A 20,123-nucleotide genomic window follows, 5' to 3' on the forward strand; every position below is an offset into this window, starting at 1 on the left:
GTAGGGCCAGACCATGATGAAGACACATGGTCCACCTAGGCTCTGTGTAGGGCCAGACCATGATGAAGACACATGGTCCACCTAGGCTCTGTGTAGGGCCAGACCATGATGAAGACACATGGTCCACCTAGGCTCTGTGTAGGGCCAGACCATGATGAAGACACATGGTCCACCTAGGCTCTGTGTAGGGCCAGACCATGATGAAGACACATGGTCCACCTAGGCTCTGTGTAGGGCCAGACCATGATGAAGACACATGGTCCACCTCGGCTCTGTGTAGGGCCAGACCATGATGAAGACACATGGTCCACCTAGGCTCTGTGTAGGGCCAGACCATGATGAAGACACATGGTCCACCTCGGCTCTGTGTAGGGCCAGACCATGATGAAGACACATGGTTCACCTGCATGCAAGGGGCTCTGCCCTGCTCTGCCCTTTCGCCTCAAAGGACCTTCAGTCTGGAGGAAAAACAGCGTCTCCTGGCTCCGCTAAGTCACTGAGCCTGGCAAAGCACTACCCAGCCAGGAGCCCAGTTTCCAAAGGGATCGTCATGAAAGGAAATCAAAGCAAACCGTTTTGAATTAACCTGGTTTCACGCCACACTCTGTGGCCCATTAAATGCTTACTACTGAAAAGCTCAGCTCTTATGCCCACGAACAAACATTCACTCAAAATTAACCTTGCAAACATTGCATATGATTGTCTACAGCCACTTGCACACGACCTAGCTAGCTATACCTGCATGACAGCAGTTTGTGGTTTGTATAGTGTAATGATATGTACACCAAACTGCACTTTTAGAGTTTTATCGAAAACATATTTTTGTCCCATGACCCAAAATAGAAGTAGAAGTATGGCTTGGTGTCAGTGGCGTGGGTTATCTCTGGTCTTTCTCTCTCCATGCTCTTTGGCCTCTCCCTGGACTGGGAGGAAGTGGACAGACAGCCAGTTCCCTGCTGGAGGAACCAGCCAACACACAACTGCTCACAGCTTTGAAGTAGCTGCTAAGTAACACCTAACACATGTTGGGAAAGACTTCCTGCTTTAATACATATAAGGATCACATTTAAAATATGAATCCCAGACATTTAACTCAGCCCCCCTTTCTCTGATTCAGTTAATGAAGCCAATCTTTAGTGGTCATGAATCAGGATGTGGTTGGCTGAACATACAAGATAGATTGGCCACTGGCTGCCACCGGGTGCACTATTGTCTCCAATAGCCAGTTAGGTTACCTCACACAGTGGGTACCTGGAAACCAGTGGCACCGTAAACAATGAGATCAGTGTTGGCCTGTTGTCCTGACGTCAAGCTGTGCTGCTGTAACTAGACCCATGCTTTGTCATGGAGCACAGAAAGGAGCCCAGACAAAGGTTCTACTCCGGTGGGACGCCAGGTCTGATGAGTCAGCAAATCTGACCATGTCATGGAACCTGAGCATCTGACTTCTGACCATGTCATGGAAACTGAGCATCTGACATCTGACCATGTCATGGAAACTGAGAATTCTGACTTCTGACCATGTCATGGAAACTGAGCATCTGACATCTGACCATGTCATGGAAACTGAGCATCTGACTATGTCATGGAAACTGAGCATCTGACTTCTGACCATGTCATGAAAACTGAGAATTCTGACTTCTGACCATGTCATGGAAACTGAGAATCTGACATCTGACCATGTCATGGAAACTGAGAATCTGACATCTGACCATGTCATGGAAACTGAGCATCTGACTTCTGACCATGTCATGGAAACTGAGAATCTGACATCTGACCATGTCATGGAAACTGAGAATCTGACATCTGACCATGTCATAGAAACTGAGCATCTGACTTCTGACCATGTCATGGAAACTGAGCATCTGACATCTGACCATGTCATGGAAACTCAGAATCTGACTTCTGACCATGTCATGGAAACTGAGCATCTGACTTCTGACCATGTCATGGAAACTGAGCATCTGACTTCTGACCATGTCATGGAAACTGAGCATCTGACTTCTGACCATGTCATGGAAACTGAGCATCTGACATCTGACCATGTCATGGAAACTGAGCATCTGACTTCTGACCATGTCATGGAAACTGAGCATCTGACATCTGACCATGTCATGGAAACTGAGCATCTGACATCTGACCATGTCATGGAAACTGAGAATCTGACATCTGACCATGTCATGGAAACTGAGCATCTGACTTCTGACCATGTCATGGAAACTGAGAATCTGACATCTGACCATGTCATAGAAACTGAGCATCTGACTTCTGACCATGTCATGGAAACTGAGCATCTGACTTCTGACCATGTCATGGAAACTGAGCATCTGACATCTGACCATGTCATGGAAACTGAGCATCTGACATCTGACCATGCTCTGGCTGGAGGTCCAGATACAGACAAAGGAGGTCAGCTTGATTGTCAAAGAGAAGGGAGCCCCAGGCAAAAGAGTCAAATTTAAATATGCGCCGAATACAACAAATAGGATACAGTGAAATGCTTATTTACAAGCCCATTCCCAACAGTGCAGAGTTAAAAAAATAAGACACAAATTTGCAAAAAAAAAGAGGAAATATTAACACAATAACGAGGCTATATATAAGGAATACCAGTACTGAGTCAATGTGCAGGGGTACTAGGTAATTGAGGTAATACTGTATGTACATGTGGTTGTGGTTAGGGGTACTCAGGATATATGATTAACGGAGTAACAACAGCATATGTGAAGTGTGTGTGTGTGTGTGTGTGTGTGTGTGTGTGTGTGTGTGTGTGTGTGTGTGTGTGTGTGTGTGTGTGTGTGTGTGTGTGTGTGTGTGTGTGTGTGTGTGTGTGTGTGTGTGTGTGTGTGTGCGCGTGTGTGCGTGTGTGTGTAGTGTGTATGGGTAGAGTCTAGTGGGTCTGAATAGGGGTCAATGTAAAAAGTCTGGCTAGCCATTTGATGAACTATTCAACAGTCTTATGGCTTGGGGGTACTAGCTGTTCAGGTGCCTTTTGGTGTCAGACGTGGCGCTCAGATACTGCTTGCTGTGCGGTAGCAGAAGGAACGGACTATGATTTGGGTGGCTGGAGTCTTTGACCATTTTTAGGAGACTTTCTCTGACACTGCCTGGTATAGAGGTCCTGGATGGCAGGGAGTTTTGCCCCAGTGATGTACTGGGCCATACGCACTACACTCTGTAGAGCCTTGCACTTTGATGCCGAGCAGTTGCCATATCAAGCGATGATGCAGTCAGTCAAGATGCTCTCAATGGTGCAGCTGTTGAACCTTTTGAGGATCTGAGGGCCCAGGCCAAATATTTTCAGCCTCCTGAGGGGAAGAGGAGTTGTCGTGCCCTATTAACATCTGTGTTGGTGTGTTTGGACCATGATAGGTCCTTAGTGATGTGAACACTGAGGAACTTGAAGCTCTCAACCCACTCCACTACAGCACATCAATGTGAATGGGGGGTGTTCGGCCCTCCATCTCCTGATGTCCATGATTAGCTCCTTTATCTTGCCCACGTTGAGGGACAGGTTTTTGTCCTTGCACCACACTGCCATGTCTCTGACCTCTTCCCTATAGGCTGTCTCATCCTAGTCTGTGATTAGGACTACCACCGTCGGCAAACTTAATGATGGTGTTGGAGTTGTGTGTGGCCACGCAGTCGTGGGTGAACAGGGAGTACAGGAGGAGACTGAGCATGCACCCCTAATGGGCTCCAGTGTTGAGGGTCAGGAAGTCCAAGATCCAGTTGCAGAGGGAGGTGTTCAGTGCCAGGATACTTAGTTTAGTGATGAGCTTGGAGGGCACTATGGTGTTGAATGATGAGCTGTAGTCAATTAACAGCATTCTTACTTAGGTGCTCCCTTTGTCCAGGTGGGAAAGGACAGTATGGAGTGCAATTGAGATTGCATAATCTGTGGATATGTTAGGGCGGTATGCGAATTGGAGTGGGTCCAGGGTTTCTGGGATGATGGTGTTGATGTGAGCCATGACCAGCATTTCAAAGCATTTCATAGCTACAGATGTGAGTGCTACGGGGGCGGTAGTCATTTAGACAGGTAACCTTGGCGTTCTTAGGCACAGGTACTATGATGGTTTGCTTGAAACATGTATGTATTACAGACTGGGTCAGCAAGAGGTTGAAAATGTCAGTGAAGACACCTATCAGCTGGTCATCGCATGCTCTGAGTACGCATCCTGGTAATTCGTCTGGCCCTGTAGCCTTGTTAATGTCAACCTGTTTAAAGGTCTTACTCACATCGGCTACGGAGAGCATGATAATAAAGTCATCCGGAACAGCTGGTGCTCTCGCGGATGGTTCAGCATTGCTTGCCTTCGAAGCAAGCAAAGAAGGCATTTAGCTTGTCTAGTAGGCTCGCATCACTGGGCAGCTCTCGGCAGGGTATCCCTTTGTAATTCGTGATAATTTGCAATCCCTGCCACATCTGACGAGAGTCAGAGCCGGTGCAGTAGGATTCGATCTTAGTCCTGTACTGACACTTTGCCTGTTTGATGGTTCGTCCGAGCACGTAGCGGGATTTCTTATATGCGTCGAGATTAGTGTCTTGCTCCCTGAAAGTGGCAGCTCTAGCCTTTAGCTAAGTGCGGATGTTGCCTGTAATCCATGACTTCTGGTTGGGATATGTATGTATGGTCGCTGTGTGGACAACGTTGTCGATTGACTTATTCATGAAGCCAGTGACTGATGTAGGAAACTCCTCAATGCCATCGGAGGAATCACGTAACAAATTCCAGTCTGTGCTAGAGAAACAGTCCTGTAGCTTAGCATCTGCTTCATTGGACCATAACCGTATTGAGTGCGTCACTGGTATTTCCTGTTGAGTTTTTGCTTGTAAGCCGGAATCAGGAGGATAGAGTTATTGTCTGATTTGCCAAATGGCGGGCGGGGGAGAGCTTTGAATGCACCTTTACGTGTGGAGAAAAGCTTTTTATCCTTTTTTTAGCTTTTTATAAATAAGGTAAAACAAATTTCAGTTTTCCTGCATTAAAATCACTGGCCACTAGAAGCGTCGCCTCTGGATGAGAATGTTCTTGTTGTATACAGCTTATTGAGAGAGGTCTTAGTGCCAGCATCAGTTTGTGGTGGTAAATAAACAGTTATATCAATAAATAAACACAAAATACAGATGAAAACTCTCTTGGTAAATAGTGTGGTCTACAGCTTATCATGAGGTGTTCTATCTCAGGCGTGCAGAACCTTGAGACTTCCTTAATATTACAGATCACGCTACAGCTGTTGTTAATAAAGAGACACACACCACCCCTGATCTTACCGTTCTCTGCCTTTCTGTCCTGCCGATGCGTAGAAGAAACAGCTAGATTTATATTGTTCATTTATATTGTCCTTGTTCAGCCATGATGCCAAAAAGCAATTGTATATTACAGTTCTTAATGTAGCATTGATAGGATAGTCTCGAATGGAGCTTGTCCAGTTTATTTTCCAGCGTTTGCACATTCACCAATAGAACAGAGGATAGGGGCGATTTATTCATTCATCGCCGTAATCTCATCAGAGTGCAAGCGCGCCGGCCTCTATATTGCAATCCCAACACGAGTCAGGGATTAGGGCCTAGTCCAGCAAAATCAATGTATTTCGCCTCCGACTCATTGAAGTAGAAATCCTCGTTAGTGATAGCTGTTTCGATGTCCAGAAGCTCTTTCCGGTTATAGGAAACGATGGCGGACACATTACGTACAAAAAAAGGAACGATCAGCGCAAAAAAAAATACACAAAACAGTACAATTGGTCAGGAGCACGTAAAATGGCTGCCATTCCCTCCGGCGCCATTCTACCATGAAGAAAGAATGAATCTGAAGCATTCCACTTATGAACTGAAAATAGCTACATACTACTCCATAGCGGACACCTCTCCATTGTTCTCCAGAGTGGGATAAGGCCTCTGATATTCCCTGATGCAGAAGCCATGTGGTCTACTATTAATGTTGTCATAAGTGACATTTAGGTAGGAGGCAACATCAAGAGACAATGACTCCACTCTTTGGTTATGGTGAATGACTAATCTTTGCTGTGTTGGGGGGCTCAAACTGAAACCATTTGGCATCTTCCACTTTAAAGCAGGAATCAGCAGTTGAAACAATTACAAAGTGCACTGTTTTGGTAAAAAGCTCAGGGATGGGTCTGGCGAAATGTAAAAACTCTCCAATTCATAGATGCAAGGACCATAGATGCAAGGACTGACAATCCATGATATCAAAATGATAGTTTTAATCATGTTTTGAGGCTATACAGTTTATATTTTGGGTTCTGATGGGGTGTGATAGTTGAACTAAGCTCATGAGGCATTTACAAGTTATATTCTTCAAGAATCAATGGGTACATATCATAAATGTACAGTATATGTCAAAAAATTGATGTAGCAACTGCAGATTGCCCCTTTCAAGGGAAAGGGCTGGAACAATATTCCTCTCTACATGCATACTGCTGACCCTCAAACCTAACTAAAGCAAAGCACATACAGCCTCCTGTCTGCTTGACCTCAGCCCTAGTTGGTCCTCCCCTCCCCAGACCCCAGTCCTCTTAGGTGGACCTCCCCTTCCCAGACCCCAGTCCTCCTAGTTGTGTCTCCACTCCCCAGACCCCAGTCCTCCTAGTTGTGTCTCCACTCCCCAGACCCCAGTCCTCCTAGTTGTGTCTCCACTCCCCAGAACCCAGTCCTCCTAGTTGGTTCTCCCCTTCCCAGACCCCAGTCCTCCTAGTTGGTTCTCCCCTTCCCAGACCCCAGTCCCCTTAGTTGGCCCTCCCCTCCCCTCTCATCCTTCTAGTTGGGCCTCCCATCCTCAGAGCTTTCTCTTCTAGACCACCCTGATCAAAGACGTTCCGGGAAAGAACTCTACTAATGTCATAAAGCTGTCCAGAGACCTATGATTGGGCTGCCACGAGCAGAACGGATTGTGGGGGATGTGTCTGTTCTGGCGTGTGGGATAGAGTGGTCTTTGTTATTGTTGGGCTCCCAAGCAGCCAGACCAGCGTGACCCAGACCATAACCTCCTGCTGCTCTGGCCTGAATGGCTGCCTACTGAAACACCTATATCACTAATAGATGTCCCACACACTAACTCACTGCATGTCAGTCCTGAACAACCTTCTAACACTATCCATCAGTGTTAGAAAGAGGGGTGTAGTCTACAATGGATTTGGTACATTTTGGCTAACATTCTTGAAGACATAGGCTTAAGTATGCATCAAGGTCTATGGTTGAGGATCCCAGTTAGCAGAGTAAGCCGTCTCTGATCAGCAGCATTGCTATTCCAAATGGTTTACAAAATAATTGAATGAAAATACCACAAAAATATATATTTTGGCAAAATGAAAACTTGATTGCCGACATGCAAAACATTTTGGGACTGTATCGGACTAATGAAACGAATAACAAAAGATTTTGAGTGGTATTTTCCTTTAAAGTGATGTTGAATGTGTCACATAAAATAATCTCAAATAACCCATATGTCCCTAGAGTGTGTAAAACTGCATGAGCTAGTCTAGCATGGCATGTGTTGGCTGTACTCAGGAGTGTTTTAGGTTTACGAAAGTACCCCCATTTCCAGCTCTCCCTGCTTCATGGGCAATAAAGCAGAACTAACCTACAGTGTGTCTGTGTCACAGGAATTACATAAAGTTCAATATTCCAGCACTTACAGTTTCCCTTAACACTCAGTCAGAGAAGAGGTATCCTGAGATATCTGGCAAGGATTTCTAAGGCAGGATGATTTTCTAGGCTGACATCCTACACCATGCCATGCCACATACACCATGCCTCTCTCTCTCTCTCTCTCTCTTTCTCTCTCTCTCCCTCCCCCCCTCCCTCCCTCTCTCTATCTCTCTCTATCTCTCTATCTATCTCTCTATCTATCTCTCTATCTATCTATCTATCTATCTATCTATCTATCTATCTATCTATCTATCTATCTATCTATCTATCTATCTATCTATCTATCTATCTATCTATCTATCTATCTATCTATCTATCTATCTATCTATCTATCTATCTATCTATCTATCTATCTATCTATCTATCTATCTATCTATCTCCCTCTATCTATCTCTCTATCTCTCTCTCTCTACCTCCCTCTATCTCTCTCTCTATCTCCCTCTCTATCTCCCTCTCTCTCTCTGAAACACAACCCCTTCAAAGCAGCCAAAGAGCAGACAGTTATAACAAACATAAGTGTTGTACCTTCTAGGGTGGTGCCTGTACCCAGGAGTGGGTCTCCCAGCCCAGAGGTGTAGCGGGCGCTTACAAACAGCTCATATTCAGTAGCAGGCTGGAGGTTCTTCAGCAGAGCCACAGTGGTGTCTCCTTTCACAGCTATCTCCTTCCTCTCCCCGGTGCCGTCGGCTGGTTTGAAGGCCACGCGGTACTGGAGGACATTCCCAGGAGCGGCCCTCCATGTCACCTTCATGCTAGACATGGTCTCGTTGAAGACACGGAGATCACGGGGAGAACCACGGACTGAGAGGGAAAGGACAAACATGTATGTACAGTATAAACTGCATTAGCTATAGGTAAGGAATTGAAATGTTAGCAGCCACGCTGGTTAACTGACTGACCTTCCTTGGTGGTTCCGTCAACCTGCATCTCGTCTCCCAGGCCGGAGGTGTACTCTGCAGACACAGACACATGGTAGGTGGTGATGGGGAACAGCTCCTGGAGCACGATACTGGTGTCAGGTCCGTTGGTCTGGGCCTCCAGAACCTCTCCTCCCCCTGTCATGGGGATGTAGGACAGCCGGTACCTCACCACGGGCCCTGGTGCCGCCAGCCACGACACCCGGAAACTGTCCGTGGTCTCCTCAGACACACTCAGGCCCTGCACCGTCCCTCGTTCTAGAAAGAAGAATGTTTAGGTTTTGTTTAGCAGTGGCTTGTCAATGTAATTTGTAAGACAAAGACTCCACACCCAGCCTTCTGTGTAAACTATTAAACTTGTGAGAAACAGCAAAAGCACTATAACATATATACTCTTAAAAAAAGGGTTCCAAAAGGGTCTTTGGCTGTCCCCATAGGATAACCCTTTTTGGTTCCAGGTAAAACCCCTTTTCGTTCCAGGTAGAACCCTTTTGGATTCTACATGGGACCCAAAAGGGTTTTACTTGAAACCAAAAGGGTTCTAAACTTGAACCAACAAGAGTTCTTCAAACGTTTCTCTTATGGGTACAGCAGAAGAAATATTTGAGGTAGAAATATTTGAGATAGCACCTTTTTTTCTAAGAGTGTACTGTATCTCTTCACTTGATTATGCTGTGAAACCCCTGAATGTGTATGCTTTTAACCCCTTACCTTCCAAAGTGGTCTCCTCCCCTGACAGAGGGAAACTGTCTCCTTTGTCATACTGGGCGAACACGTTGACCTCGTAGGTGGTGAAGGGGGTGAGGTGTGGCAGGATGGCGCTGGTGGTGTCGGCTGGCACAGCCAGGGAGATGTAGTCCCCAGTGATGTCCTCTGCCTTACGGAAACGCACCAAGTAGGACATGACGTTGGTGGAATCGATTGTCCAGGTGACACGGAAGCTTCTGGACGTCACCTCAGAGAACTCCAGGTCCCTGGGTGCAATCAGACCTGACGAGAGGGATAAAACACAATTAAGTGACTGGCTTGTGTTTTGTCCTCACAGGAAATGTAATCGTTAGGGCTTTTGATAATGCTAAGCAGAGGTGTCTATCTTATTCATTCAGAAAAGCTGGAATGGAACCAATGTGTTGAACTCATTCAACACCATTCACAGATCCATATTTGACCATTTATCTTCCATGAGTGTCTTGGTCATAGGAAACACTCCTCATACTGAATGCTAGCATTGTGCATTAAGCCGACAAGATTACAACAAATTCATATTAAAACCCCAGGACATTGCCAATGGCTAATTGTTTTGTGTTCTTGGAAAAGGGGGATCATTACTGATAATAAGTGTAGCAGATAAACTGATGCCCTGCTTCTGTGGTGTTGAAAACTGTCTAAAGTCCTGTTGACCTTCAGAGACGGGTGGCCTTTGAATTGGAAGGACATTTAGGTCAGAATAACAGAGGGTCTCCAGTCAGTTGCTATAGTGTTTAAAAACAGTAAACGATAACAAATTGTTCAACGAGCTCCCCTGAGATGCAGGCATATGGTTTTGTGATATTTTGAAGGCAGCATGCCCAGAGAGATAAAACAATCAGGTTTCTCCCCCAAAAAATGCAACAAGGGCACTACGCTGACTGGCTGCACCACAATGTAAAAAAATAAATAAAAGTACTATATATTTTTATTTGTTATCATTTAAGGCAAGGCACCACACCCTAATTGAGTATTTATTTGCTCTAGATTGCAGGAAATGGCAGTTACAGGTGTTCTCAGCAGCACCACCTTGTTAAACAATCCTGGGGAGAACCCTGACAATGAATACCTCGCTTGTGTTTGCCTGACCAGAAGCCAGCTGGGGAGAAAGAAACAGACCAAGGCAAGGGTAATAATAGATTCAGATTATTACTCAGCCTTTTGTGTAGTGGAGATGTAGTTACATTATGATATCACTATTGCAGTAGCACAGTTCTGACCTGCTTTACCGCAGCACAAATAACTGATTACAATGGACTATACAGAGTTCGAGGTCACTTAGCGGCTGCCACTAAAGTAACCCACATGTATGGTTATGTAGCTATAGTTACAGGTACAGTACAGCCCAGAGTAAGCATGCTAAACTTCAAACAGGGGTATGTGTAATGAGTAGGGCTAGGAGTTTTTGTTGACCACATGACCAGAGAAGGAAAACCCCCAGCCCTTTGTTATAAGGGTACGGGAATTTAATACTGAGACTCAGAATTTCCACTTTAAAATGTATGTCAAACAAATTCTTCTTAAACAAACCATCCAACTCTATGCACAAGGACTCCTATTAACAATGTCCACTGAAAATGTATGTCAAACAAATTCTTCTTAAACAAACCATCCAACTCTATGCACAAGGACTACTATTAACAATGTCCACTGAAAATGTATGTCAAACAAATTCTTCTTAAACAAACCATCCAACTCTATGCACAAGGACTCCTATTAACAATGTCCACTGAAAATGTATGTCAAACAAATTCTTCTTAAACAAACCATCCAACTCTATACACAAGGACTCCTATTAACAATGTCCACTGAAAATGTATGTCAAACAAATTCTTCTTAAACAAACCATCCAACTCTATACACAAGGACTCCTATTAACAATGTCCACTGAAAATGTATGTCAAACAAATTCTTCTTAAACAAACCATCCAACTCTATACACAAGGACTCCTATTAACAATGTCCACTGAAAATGTATGTCAAACAAATTCTTCTTAAACAAACCATCCAACTCTATGCACAAGGACTCCTATTAACAATGTCCACTGAAAATGTATGTCAAACAAATTCTTCTTAAACAAACCATCCAACTCTATGCACAAGGACTACTATTAACAATGTCCACTGAAAATGTATGTCAAACAAATTCTTCTTAAACAAACCATCCAACTCTATGCACAAGGACTACTATTAACAATGTCCACTGAAAATGTATGTCAAACAAATTCTTCTTAAACAAACCATCCAACTCTATACACAAGGACTCCTATTAACAATGTCCACTGAAAATGTATGTCAAACAAATTCTTCTTAAACAAACCATCCAACTCTATGCACAAGGACTCCTATTAACAATGTCCACTGAAAATGTATGTCAAACAAATTCTTCTTAAACAAACCATCCAACTCTATGCACAAGGACTCCTATTAACAATGTCCACTGAAAATGTATGTCAAACAAATTCTTCTTAAACAAACCATCCAACTCTATGCACAAGGACTCCTATTAACAATGTCCACTGAAAATGTATGTCAAACAAATTCTTCTTAAACAAACCATCCAACTCTATGCACAAGGACTCCTATTAACAATGTCCACTGAAAATGTATGTCAAACAAATTCTTCTTAAACAAACCATCCAACTCTATGCACAAGGACTCCTATTAACAATGTCCACTGAAAATGTATGTCAAACAAATTCTTCTTAAACAAACCATCCAACTCTATGCACAAGGACTCCTATTAACAATGTCCACTGAAAATGTATGTCAAACAAATTCTTCTTAAACAAACCATCCAACTCTATGCACAATGACTCCTATTAACAATGTCCACTGAAAATGTATGTCAAACAAATTCTTCTTAAACAAACCATCCAACTCTATGCACAAGGACTCCTATTAACAATGTCCACTGAAAATGTATGTCAAACAAATTCTTCTTAAACAAACCATCCAACTCTATGCACAAGGACTCCTATTAACAATGTCCACTGAAAATGTATGTCAAACAAATTCTTCTTAAACAAACCATCCAACTCTATACACAAGGACTCCTATTAACAATGTCCACTGAAAATGTATGTCAAACAAATTCTTCTTAAACAAACCATCCAACTCTATAAACAAGGACTCCTATTAACAATGTCCACTGAAAATGTATGTCAAACAAATTCTTCTTAAACAAACCATCCAACTCTATGCACAAGGACTCCTATTAACAATGTCCACTGAAAATGTATGTCAAACAAATTCTTCTTAAACAAACCATCCAACTCTATGCACAAGGACTACTATTAACAATGTCCACTGAAAATGTATGTCAAACAAATTCTTCTTAAACAACCCATCCAACTCTATGCACAAGGACTACTATTAACAATGTCCACTGAAAATGTATGTCAAACAAATTCTTCTTAAACAAACCATCCAACTCTATGCACAAGGACTCCTATTAACAATGTCCACTGAAAATGTATGTCAAACAAATTCTTCTTAAACAAACCATCCAACTCTATGCACAAGGACTCCTATTAACAATGTCCACTGAAAATGTATGTCAAACAAATTCTTCTTAAACAAACCATCCAACTCTATGCACAAGGACTCCTATTAACAATGTCCACTGAAAATGTATGTCAAACAAATTCTTCTTAAACAAACCATCCAACTCTATGCACAAGGACTCCTATTAACAATGTCCACTGAAAATGTATGTCAAACAAATTCTTCTTAAACAAACCATCCAACTCTATGCACAAGGACTCCTATTAACAATGTCCACTGAAAATGTATGTCAAACAAATTCTTCTTAAACAAACCATCCAACTCTATGCACAAGGACTCCTATTAACAATGTCCACTGAAAATGTATGTCAAACAAATTCTTCTTAAACAAACCATCCAACTCTATGCACAAGGACTCCTATTAACAATGTCCACTGAAAATGTATGTCAAACAAATTCTTCTTAAACAAACCATCCAACTCTATGCACAAGGACTCCTATTAACAATGTCCACTGAAAATGTATGTCAAACAAATTCTTCTTAAACAAACCATCCAACTCTATGCACAAGGACTCCTATTAACAATGTCCACTGAAAATGTATGTCAAACAAATTCTTCTTAAACAAACCATCCAACTCTATGCACAAGGACTCCTATTAACAATGTCCACTGAAAATGTATGTCAAACAAATTCTTCTTAAACAAACCATCCAACTCTATGCACAAGGACTCCTATTAACAATGTCCACTGAAAATGTATGTCAAACAAATTCTTCTTAAACAAACCATCCAACTCTATGCACAAGGACTACTATTAACAATGTCCACTGAAAATGTATGTCAAACAAATTCTTCTTAAACAAACCATCCAACTCTATGCACAAGGACTACTATTAACAATGTCCACTGAAAATGTATGTCAAACAAATTCTTCTTAAACAAACCATCCAACTCTATGCACAAGGACTACTATTAACAATGTCCACTGAAAATGTTACAGAAACACGTTTACTTGAAGAACACGGCTGATGTTTGGTTTGGTAACAGAATTACAGTTTGTACTGTTTGTGCTGTTTGTGCTGTCATTCTGCTACCAAACTTTGCATCTGCAGTGATCTTCAAGTAAATGTGTTTTTGCACAATTTTCAGTGGAAATTGTTAAAAGTAGTCATTGTGCATGGTTTGTTTAACTTTACAATCATTGGTTTTTGTTTGACATACATTTTAAAGTCTCATCATTGTTCTATTACCATGGAAATGTTAAATGGCTACTCACTCCTCTTCTTGATGTTTAGGAGCTCTTGTTCGATCCTCAGGCAGATGGACTGGGTGAGCTCCTTGGAGATCCTCTGGAAAGCATCAAAGTCCTCCACAGTGTATACGTGGGTCGCTGCTGGGGCGTTAGCAATGGCTTCCAGCTCTGACCTTACAGCGTCCTTCACCCCCACAGCAAAGATCTCCACATCTATATTCCTTAGGTTGGTGGCCGCATCCTTGAAGGAGTCCGAGGACTTGCCGTCTGTGATGAGGACCATGACACGTGGGACGCTGGTTCGAGCGCCTCGGGTGGAGATAAAGATCTTCTCCCTGACGTAGTTCATGGCCTTGCCCGTGTTGGTGGAGCCTCCGCGGTAAGGGAACGTCCGGACAGCCTTGACCACTGAAGCAATGTCATTATAGGTGTTCAGGGCGAACTCAGTGTGGGGGTCCCTGCTGTACTGGACCAAGCTGAGCCGGATCTTGTCGAGCCCAACGTTGAAGGAGTTGACCAGGACCTCCAGGAAAGCTCTAACCTTGGCAAAGTTTTGTAATCCAATACTGTAGGAGCCATCGACCAGCAGGACCACGTCAGCCTGTACGTCCACTCCAAGAGAGCATTCTGGGGAGGGAAGGACATTAGATGTCATCTCTATATGGTCTACATTATGAAATAGGTTGTTCTTTTACATAGCAACTAAGTCAACTTTCAGTGAGTTAGTATGTGAGAGAGTGAGTGGATCACTGATATGCTGTTACAGAGCGTTATCTCACCCAATGACACCTTGACAGGCTGAGTCTTCTCCATGGCCAGGACAGCATCACTGGGTGTCAGACCCTTCAGGGCGAACAGGCTGATCTCGTACTCAGTCTCTGGGGACAGGTCCCGGACGTTGACGGAGGTCTGGGTGGGCCCCACGTATACCACCTGGCGCTTCATCCCAGCCATCATGGGCATCAGGGTCAGCTTGTAGCCTGTGATCTCCCCCAGAGAGGGATCCCACGTCACCCTCATGGACTTAGAGGAGATCTCAAGCACCTGAAGGTTAGAGGCCGGTTCCACCACTAGAGACAGAACAAATGTAGTTTGGTTAGGAAACACTTCAACAATACATTTACAGTTACAAAGATGTTGATTTGTTACATTGACCATACCTATTTCTGACAATGTACTTGAAATAGGTGAAGATTTAAATCAAACAATGGAAATGTGATGTAATACATTATCTATGTCTTACTGTAATCTATAATGTCTTACCGTCATCTATAATGTCTTACCATCATCTTTAATGTCTTACTGTAATCTATAATGTCTTACCGTCATCTTTAATGTCTTACCGTCATCTATAATGTCTTACCATCATCTTTAATGTCTTACTGTAATCTATAATGTCTTACCGTCATCTTTAATGTCTTACTGTAATCTATAATGTCTTACCGTCATCTTTAATGTCTTACCGTCATCTATAATGTCTTACCGTCATCTATAATGTCTTACCGTCATCTTTAATGTCTTACCGTCATCTATAATGTCTTACTGTCATCTATAATATCTTACCATCATCTATAATGTCTTACCGTCATCTATAATGTCTTACCGTCATCTTTAATGTCTTACCGTCATCTTTAATGTCTTACCGTCATCTATAATGTCTTACCGTCATCTATAATGTCTTACCGTCATCTATAATGTCTTACCGTCATCTTTAATGTCTTACCGTCATCTATAATGTCTTTCCGTCATCTATAATGTCTTACCGTCATCTCTAATGTCTTACCGTCATCTATAATGTCTTACCGTCATCTTTAATGTCTTACCGTCATCTATAATGTCTTACCGTCATCTATAATGTCTTACCGTCATCTTTAATGTCTTACCGTCATCTATAATGTCTTACCGTCATCTATAATGTCTTACCATCATCTTTAATGTCTTACTGTAATCTATAATGTCTTACCGTCATCTTTAATGTCTTACCGTCATCTATAATGTCTTACCGTCATCTATAATGTCTTACCGTCATCTTTAATGTCTTACCGTCATCTATAATGTCTTACCGTCATCTATAATGTCTTAACGTCATCTATAATGTCTTACCAGCACCTATAATGTCTTACTGTCATCTTTAATGTCTTACAGTCATCTATAATGTCTTACCGTCATCTTTAATGTCTTAACGTCATCTATAATGTCTTACCGTCATCTATAATGTCTTACCATCATCTTTAATATCTTACCTTCATCTTTAATGTCTTACCATCATCTTTAATGTCTTACTGTCATCTACAATGTCTTACCATCATCTATGTCTTACCATCATCTATGTCTTACCATCATCTATAATGTCTTACCATCATCTATAATGTCTTACCATCATCTTTAATGTCTTACCGTCATCTATAATGTCTTACCATCATCTATAATGTCTTACCATCATCTATAATGTCTTACCATCATCTATAATGTCTTACCATCATATATAATGTCTTACCATCATCTCCGCTCACTAGAGAGTTGAGCTGGTCTTCCACACTGGAGCACACCTGAGTGATGAGCTTTTTCTGCACTGCCTTGATCACATCAAAGTTAGGAACATTGTAGACATGTGTGTTGTGGGGAGTTGAGGCCATTTCCTTCAGTTCATTCTCATCTGCTCCTTTGATGCCTACATTGTGAAAAAAATCTTACAAATTAGGCTGAGAAATTGAGTACCCTGGACATCAGCCATTACAGAATCTCCAGGCACACACAAACTAAAAGCATTATAAGGATGTTCTCAAGAAAGAGCAGTACCTAAGGCAAATATTTCCACTCCAATGTTCCTGAGTCGTTTAGCATACTCCTCCACTGGGTCCTGGGATTTTCCGTCTGTGATGATCATGGCTATCTTCGGAAAGCCTTTCCTGGCGCCAGCCGCCTCCGTAAAGATGTTTTTCAGCAGGTAGTCCATGGCGTCCCCTAGAGACAGAGTGTAACATAATTTACCTTTAAGAAAATAGTGTTACCAAAAATCTTTCAGCGTAAGACAACATTTATTGTCTGTGGGCGGAAGTCTACCTTGAGAACAAGCACGGAAACAGAACATAAAATGGAGGATTTGCACCAATGTTCTAGTTACACACACAGATCTCAAGTTAGGATTCGGTCCTACAAGAATTTACAAATGATCTACAGGCTATCCATGCTGTAAGGGATCAAACACGTCCAAGTAGGCTGTTAAGTCACACAAATCACGTATACCTGTCATGGTGTTTCCTCCTTTGTAGGGCAGGGTGTTGATGGCTTTGAGAAGCTCCCCTCGTTTGGAGTGGCGGTTGAGTGGGAACTCAGTGCGGGTGTCTGTGCTGTACTGGACCACGGCCACCCTGGTCTTGTCCTCTCCGATGTCGAAGGCACCAGCCAAGGCACTGATGAAGCTGCGAATATGCTTGAAGTTTTCCCTGCCAACGCTCCAGGAGCCATCCACCAGGAAAACTAGGTCTGCTATGGCATTGACTGAACACTCTGGAGGGGTGGAGAGGGGGATGGGGAGAGAGGCAACACAATTAATTGTCTGAACACAATCTGACAGATTGGTGCACCTTTGTGGTACTCTAATGAAAATATCTGACATATTCCAACAGTCATGAAGACAAAAATGTGTTTTTATGGACCAAATAATCACTGAAACTTTCAACGGTATTGTTCGGTTTTATGTTTTCAAACCCTAGTGGGTTTTTAAATCACAGATCCATCAGATTCTCTGGAACATCCAAGATGCAATAATTCGCAGGACTTCTATGAATGTCTTGAATCTTAGATCCCCTAGGTCTATTTGACTCTTTATGCGTATGTGCTTCTCACATCTTGTTATTCTCACCTTTTGAAGATTTATTGATAAAACATAAAATATTCTACCGATTTAGCAGGACAATTAGGTCTATTGTGAGAGCGGTAAGAGCGTTCTACCAGATTTTGTATTCAGGACTTCTGGTTCAATTTCCACCCAAATCGTACATGGTGGGGAAAAGTAAGCGTGTCTCCCTGTCAATCCACAGACTGGACTGGAGAGGCAAAGAACTCCAGTAAAAGGACTTCTGGTCAGAGCAGTAATCCTTTCCACTTCTTTCAACATTTAATTTAAAGGACGGACATGCACCGAGTTGGCATGACAGTGACGTCATCCCACTCATTGGATTATGGGAGCCCAAAAGGAACCCGTTTGCCTCAATGTGAAGACTGTTTTCAATTACGAATTACAGTGTACATTCTCAGCCACTGTCGGTCCACCTGTCTGCTCACACTGTGACAACTCATCAGTACAGAAGGGGTATTTGAGGCTGAGGAAAATATTCCAGAGAAAACTATGATTATGATTATGATGGAAGTTCATGGACAAACACAAAAAATGTACTGGAAAAATGGTACAGCTATGTGGACAGGCAATGGGCATAGAGGGGATTGGTTGACATTGAGATAAACATACTTACTGATTGCTTCTGAAGTCTGAGGTCTCCTTGCTGTTCCACTTGTGTTACTGGATTGAACTGAAAGACAAGTGAACTTGAACTGTTATCATGACATCCTGTGTGCCATAGTCCATGTAAATCCAAGACAATCAACACATCATCAAGCCTCTTCAATGGGATATCAACCACATACATATAAACATATTTTTCCTGGTTCATTAGCTATACATGATTCAAGTTTCAAAAAACAAATGTGATTTCCTTCTTCTGATGTGTCTAGAAGCTAACGCTATAAACTATGTTTTTCATCTCACTTGGCAGCTACACCATAGACAGCTATGTAATTGGCCCATTGTTCCTATGGCTGAGTGATCTGATCTGAGGTTAAACCCTTTTGATATCAGTCCACATCAGGCTTTTGGGAAAGCCATCTGACTTTTCACACAAGTTATTTTTAACCTTGTAACAGCATCAGAATATATCACTGGGCCCAAGCTTCCTGCCATCCAGGACCTCTATACCAGGCAGTGTCAGAGGAAAGCCCAAAAAATTGACAAGGACTCCAGCCTTCCTAGTCATAGACTGTTCTCTCTGCTACCACACGGCAAGCTGTACCGGAGCGCCAAGTTTAGGTCAAAAAGGCTTCTTAACAGCTTCTACCCCCAAGCTATAAGACTCTTGAACAGTTAATAAAATGGCTACCAGGACTAATTGCATTGTCCCCACCCCACATTTTTACGCTGCTTCTACTCCCTGTTTATTATCCATGCGTAGTCACTTTACCTCTACCTACATGTACATATTACCTCAATTACATTTGCTAACTGGTGCCCCCTCACATTGACCCTGTACCGGAACCCTCTGTACAGGAACCCCCTGTATATAGCCTCGCTACTGTTATTTTATTGTTGCTCCTTAATTATTTGCTACATTTCAACTTATTTTTAAGTAATTTAAGCATTTCACTTTAAGGTCTACATCTGTTGTATTTGGTGCAGGAGACACATTTGTTTTGATTTGAATATTGAGCACTTACTAGTGAGCTGACCAAAGATGGGTATACTCTCCTCTGTGCCATCATAGGAGATGATGGACACTGAGTAGTCCAGATCAGGAGTCAGGTCTGGGATAGACGTCTTTGTAGCAGTGGCAGAGAGGTTAAACTCTTTGGCTGGTTCATCTGGGATATAGAGAATGGGTTTCCATTAGCATTGGTGCAAATTATCATTCAGCTTGGCATGAAAGGCTATAACTAGTAAGGCAAACGTCAATTAACCGATGAGATCAATAAATACGAACCTGTATCCGATACAACTTGTATTCTGTAGCCTTGTATCCTTTGCGATGGTTTTCTCCATGACATTTGCACTGTGTTCTCATTTAGAATTTTAAATTTCAAGTCTGAGGGGGGCTCCACTGCAAACAAAAGAGGAACTGATGTTAACTTACATGTAAGCAAAACATGGGTATGAGTATATAGGTGTTGATCAAGTATTTCAGCAAGGCATTTTATATCAAGCATTCACATTTAGCCCAACGATAAACACTTCATGACTGAAGTTGAGACGT

The 20,123-nt window shown here is 42.5% G+C and overlaps 1 protein-coding gene across 3 annotated transcripts in view; it reads right to left on the reverse strand.

Moving 5' to 3' along the window:
• LOC112261979 (collagen alpha-1(XII) chain) overlaps positions 1-20,123 on the reverse strand; it is an 81,819-nt gene that overhangs the window by 56,633 nt on the left and 5,063 nt on the right. For 2 of the 3 annotated variants that reach the window (XM_024437638.2, XM_024437639.2), the window contains exons 3-13: positions 19,854-19,970; positions 19,591-19,734; positions 18,576-18,632; positions 17,347-17,610; positions 16,900-17,064; positions 16,598-16,771; positions 14,880-15,170; positions 14,125-14,727; positions 9,304-9,582; positions 8,575-8,850; positions 8,201-8,476 (exon numbers count right to left, since the gene is read on the reverse strand). The exons of the other annotated variant lie outside the window; for it this stretch is intronic. In XM_024437638.2, coding sequence (XP_024293406.1) covers positions 8,201-8,476; positions 8,575-8,850; positions 9,304-9,582; positions 14,125-14,727; positions 14,880-15,170; positions 16,598-16,771; positions 16,900-17,064; positions 17,347-17,610; positions 18,576-18,632; positions 19,591-19,734; positions 19,854-19,970 — 2,646 coding nt within the window. The remainder of the gene's footprint in view (positions 1-8,200; positions 8,477-8,574; positions 8,851-9,303; positions 9,583-14,124; positions 14,728-14,879; positions 15,171-16,597; positions 16,772-16,899; positions 17,065-17,346; positions 17,611-18,575; positions 18,633-19,590; positions 19,735-19,853; positions 19,971-20,123) is intronic. 3 annotated transcript variants of the gene reach the window in all.

Source organism: Oncorhynchus tshawytscha, linkage group LG11 (assembly GCF_018296145.1).
Source record: "Oncorhynchus tshawytscha isolate Ot180627B linkage group LG11, Otsh_v2.0, whole genome shotgun sequence".
NCBI classification, from domain to species: Eukaryota; Metazoa; Chordata; class Actinopteri; order Salmoniformes; family Salmonidae; genus Oncorhynchus; species Oncorhynchus tshawytscha.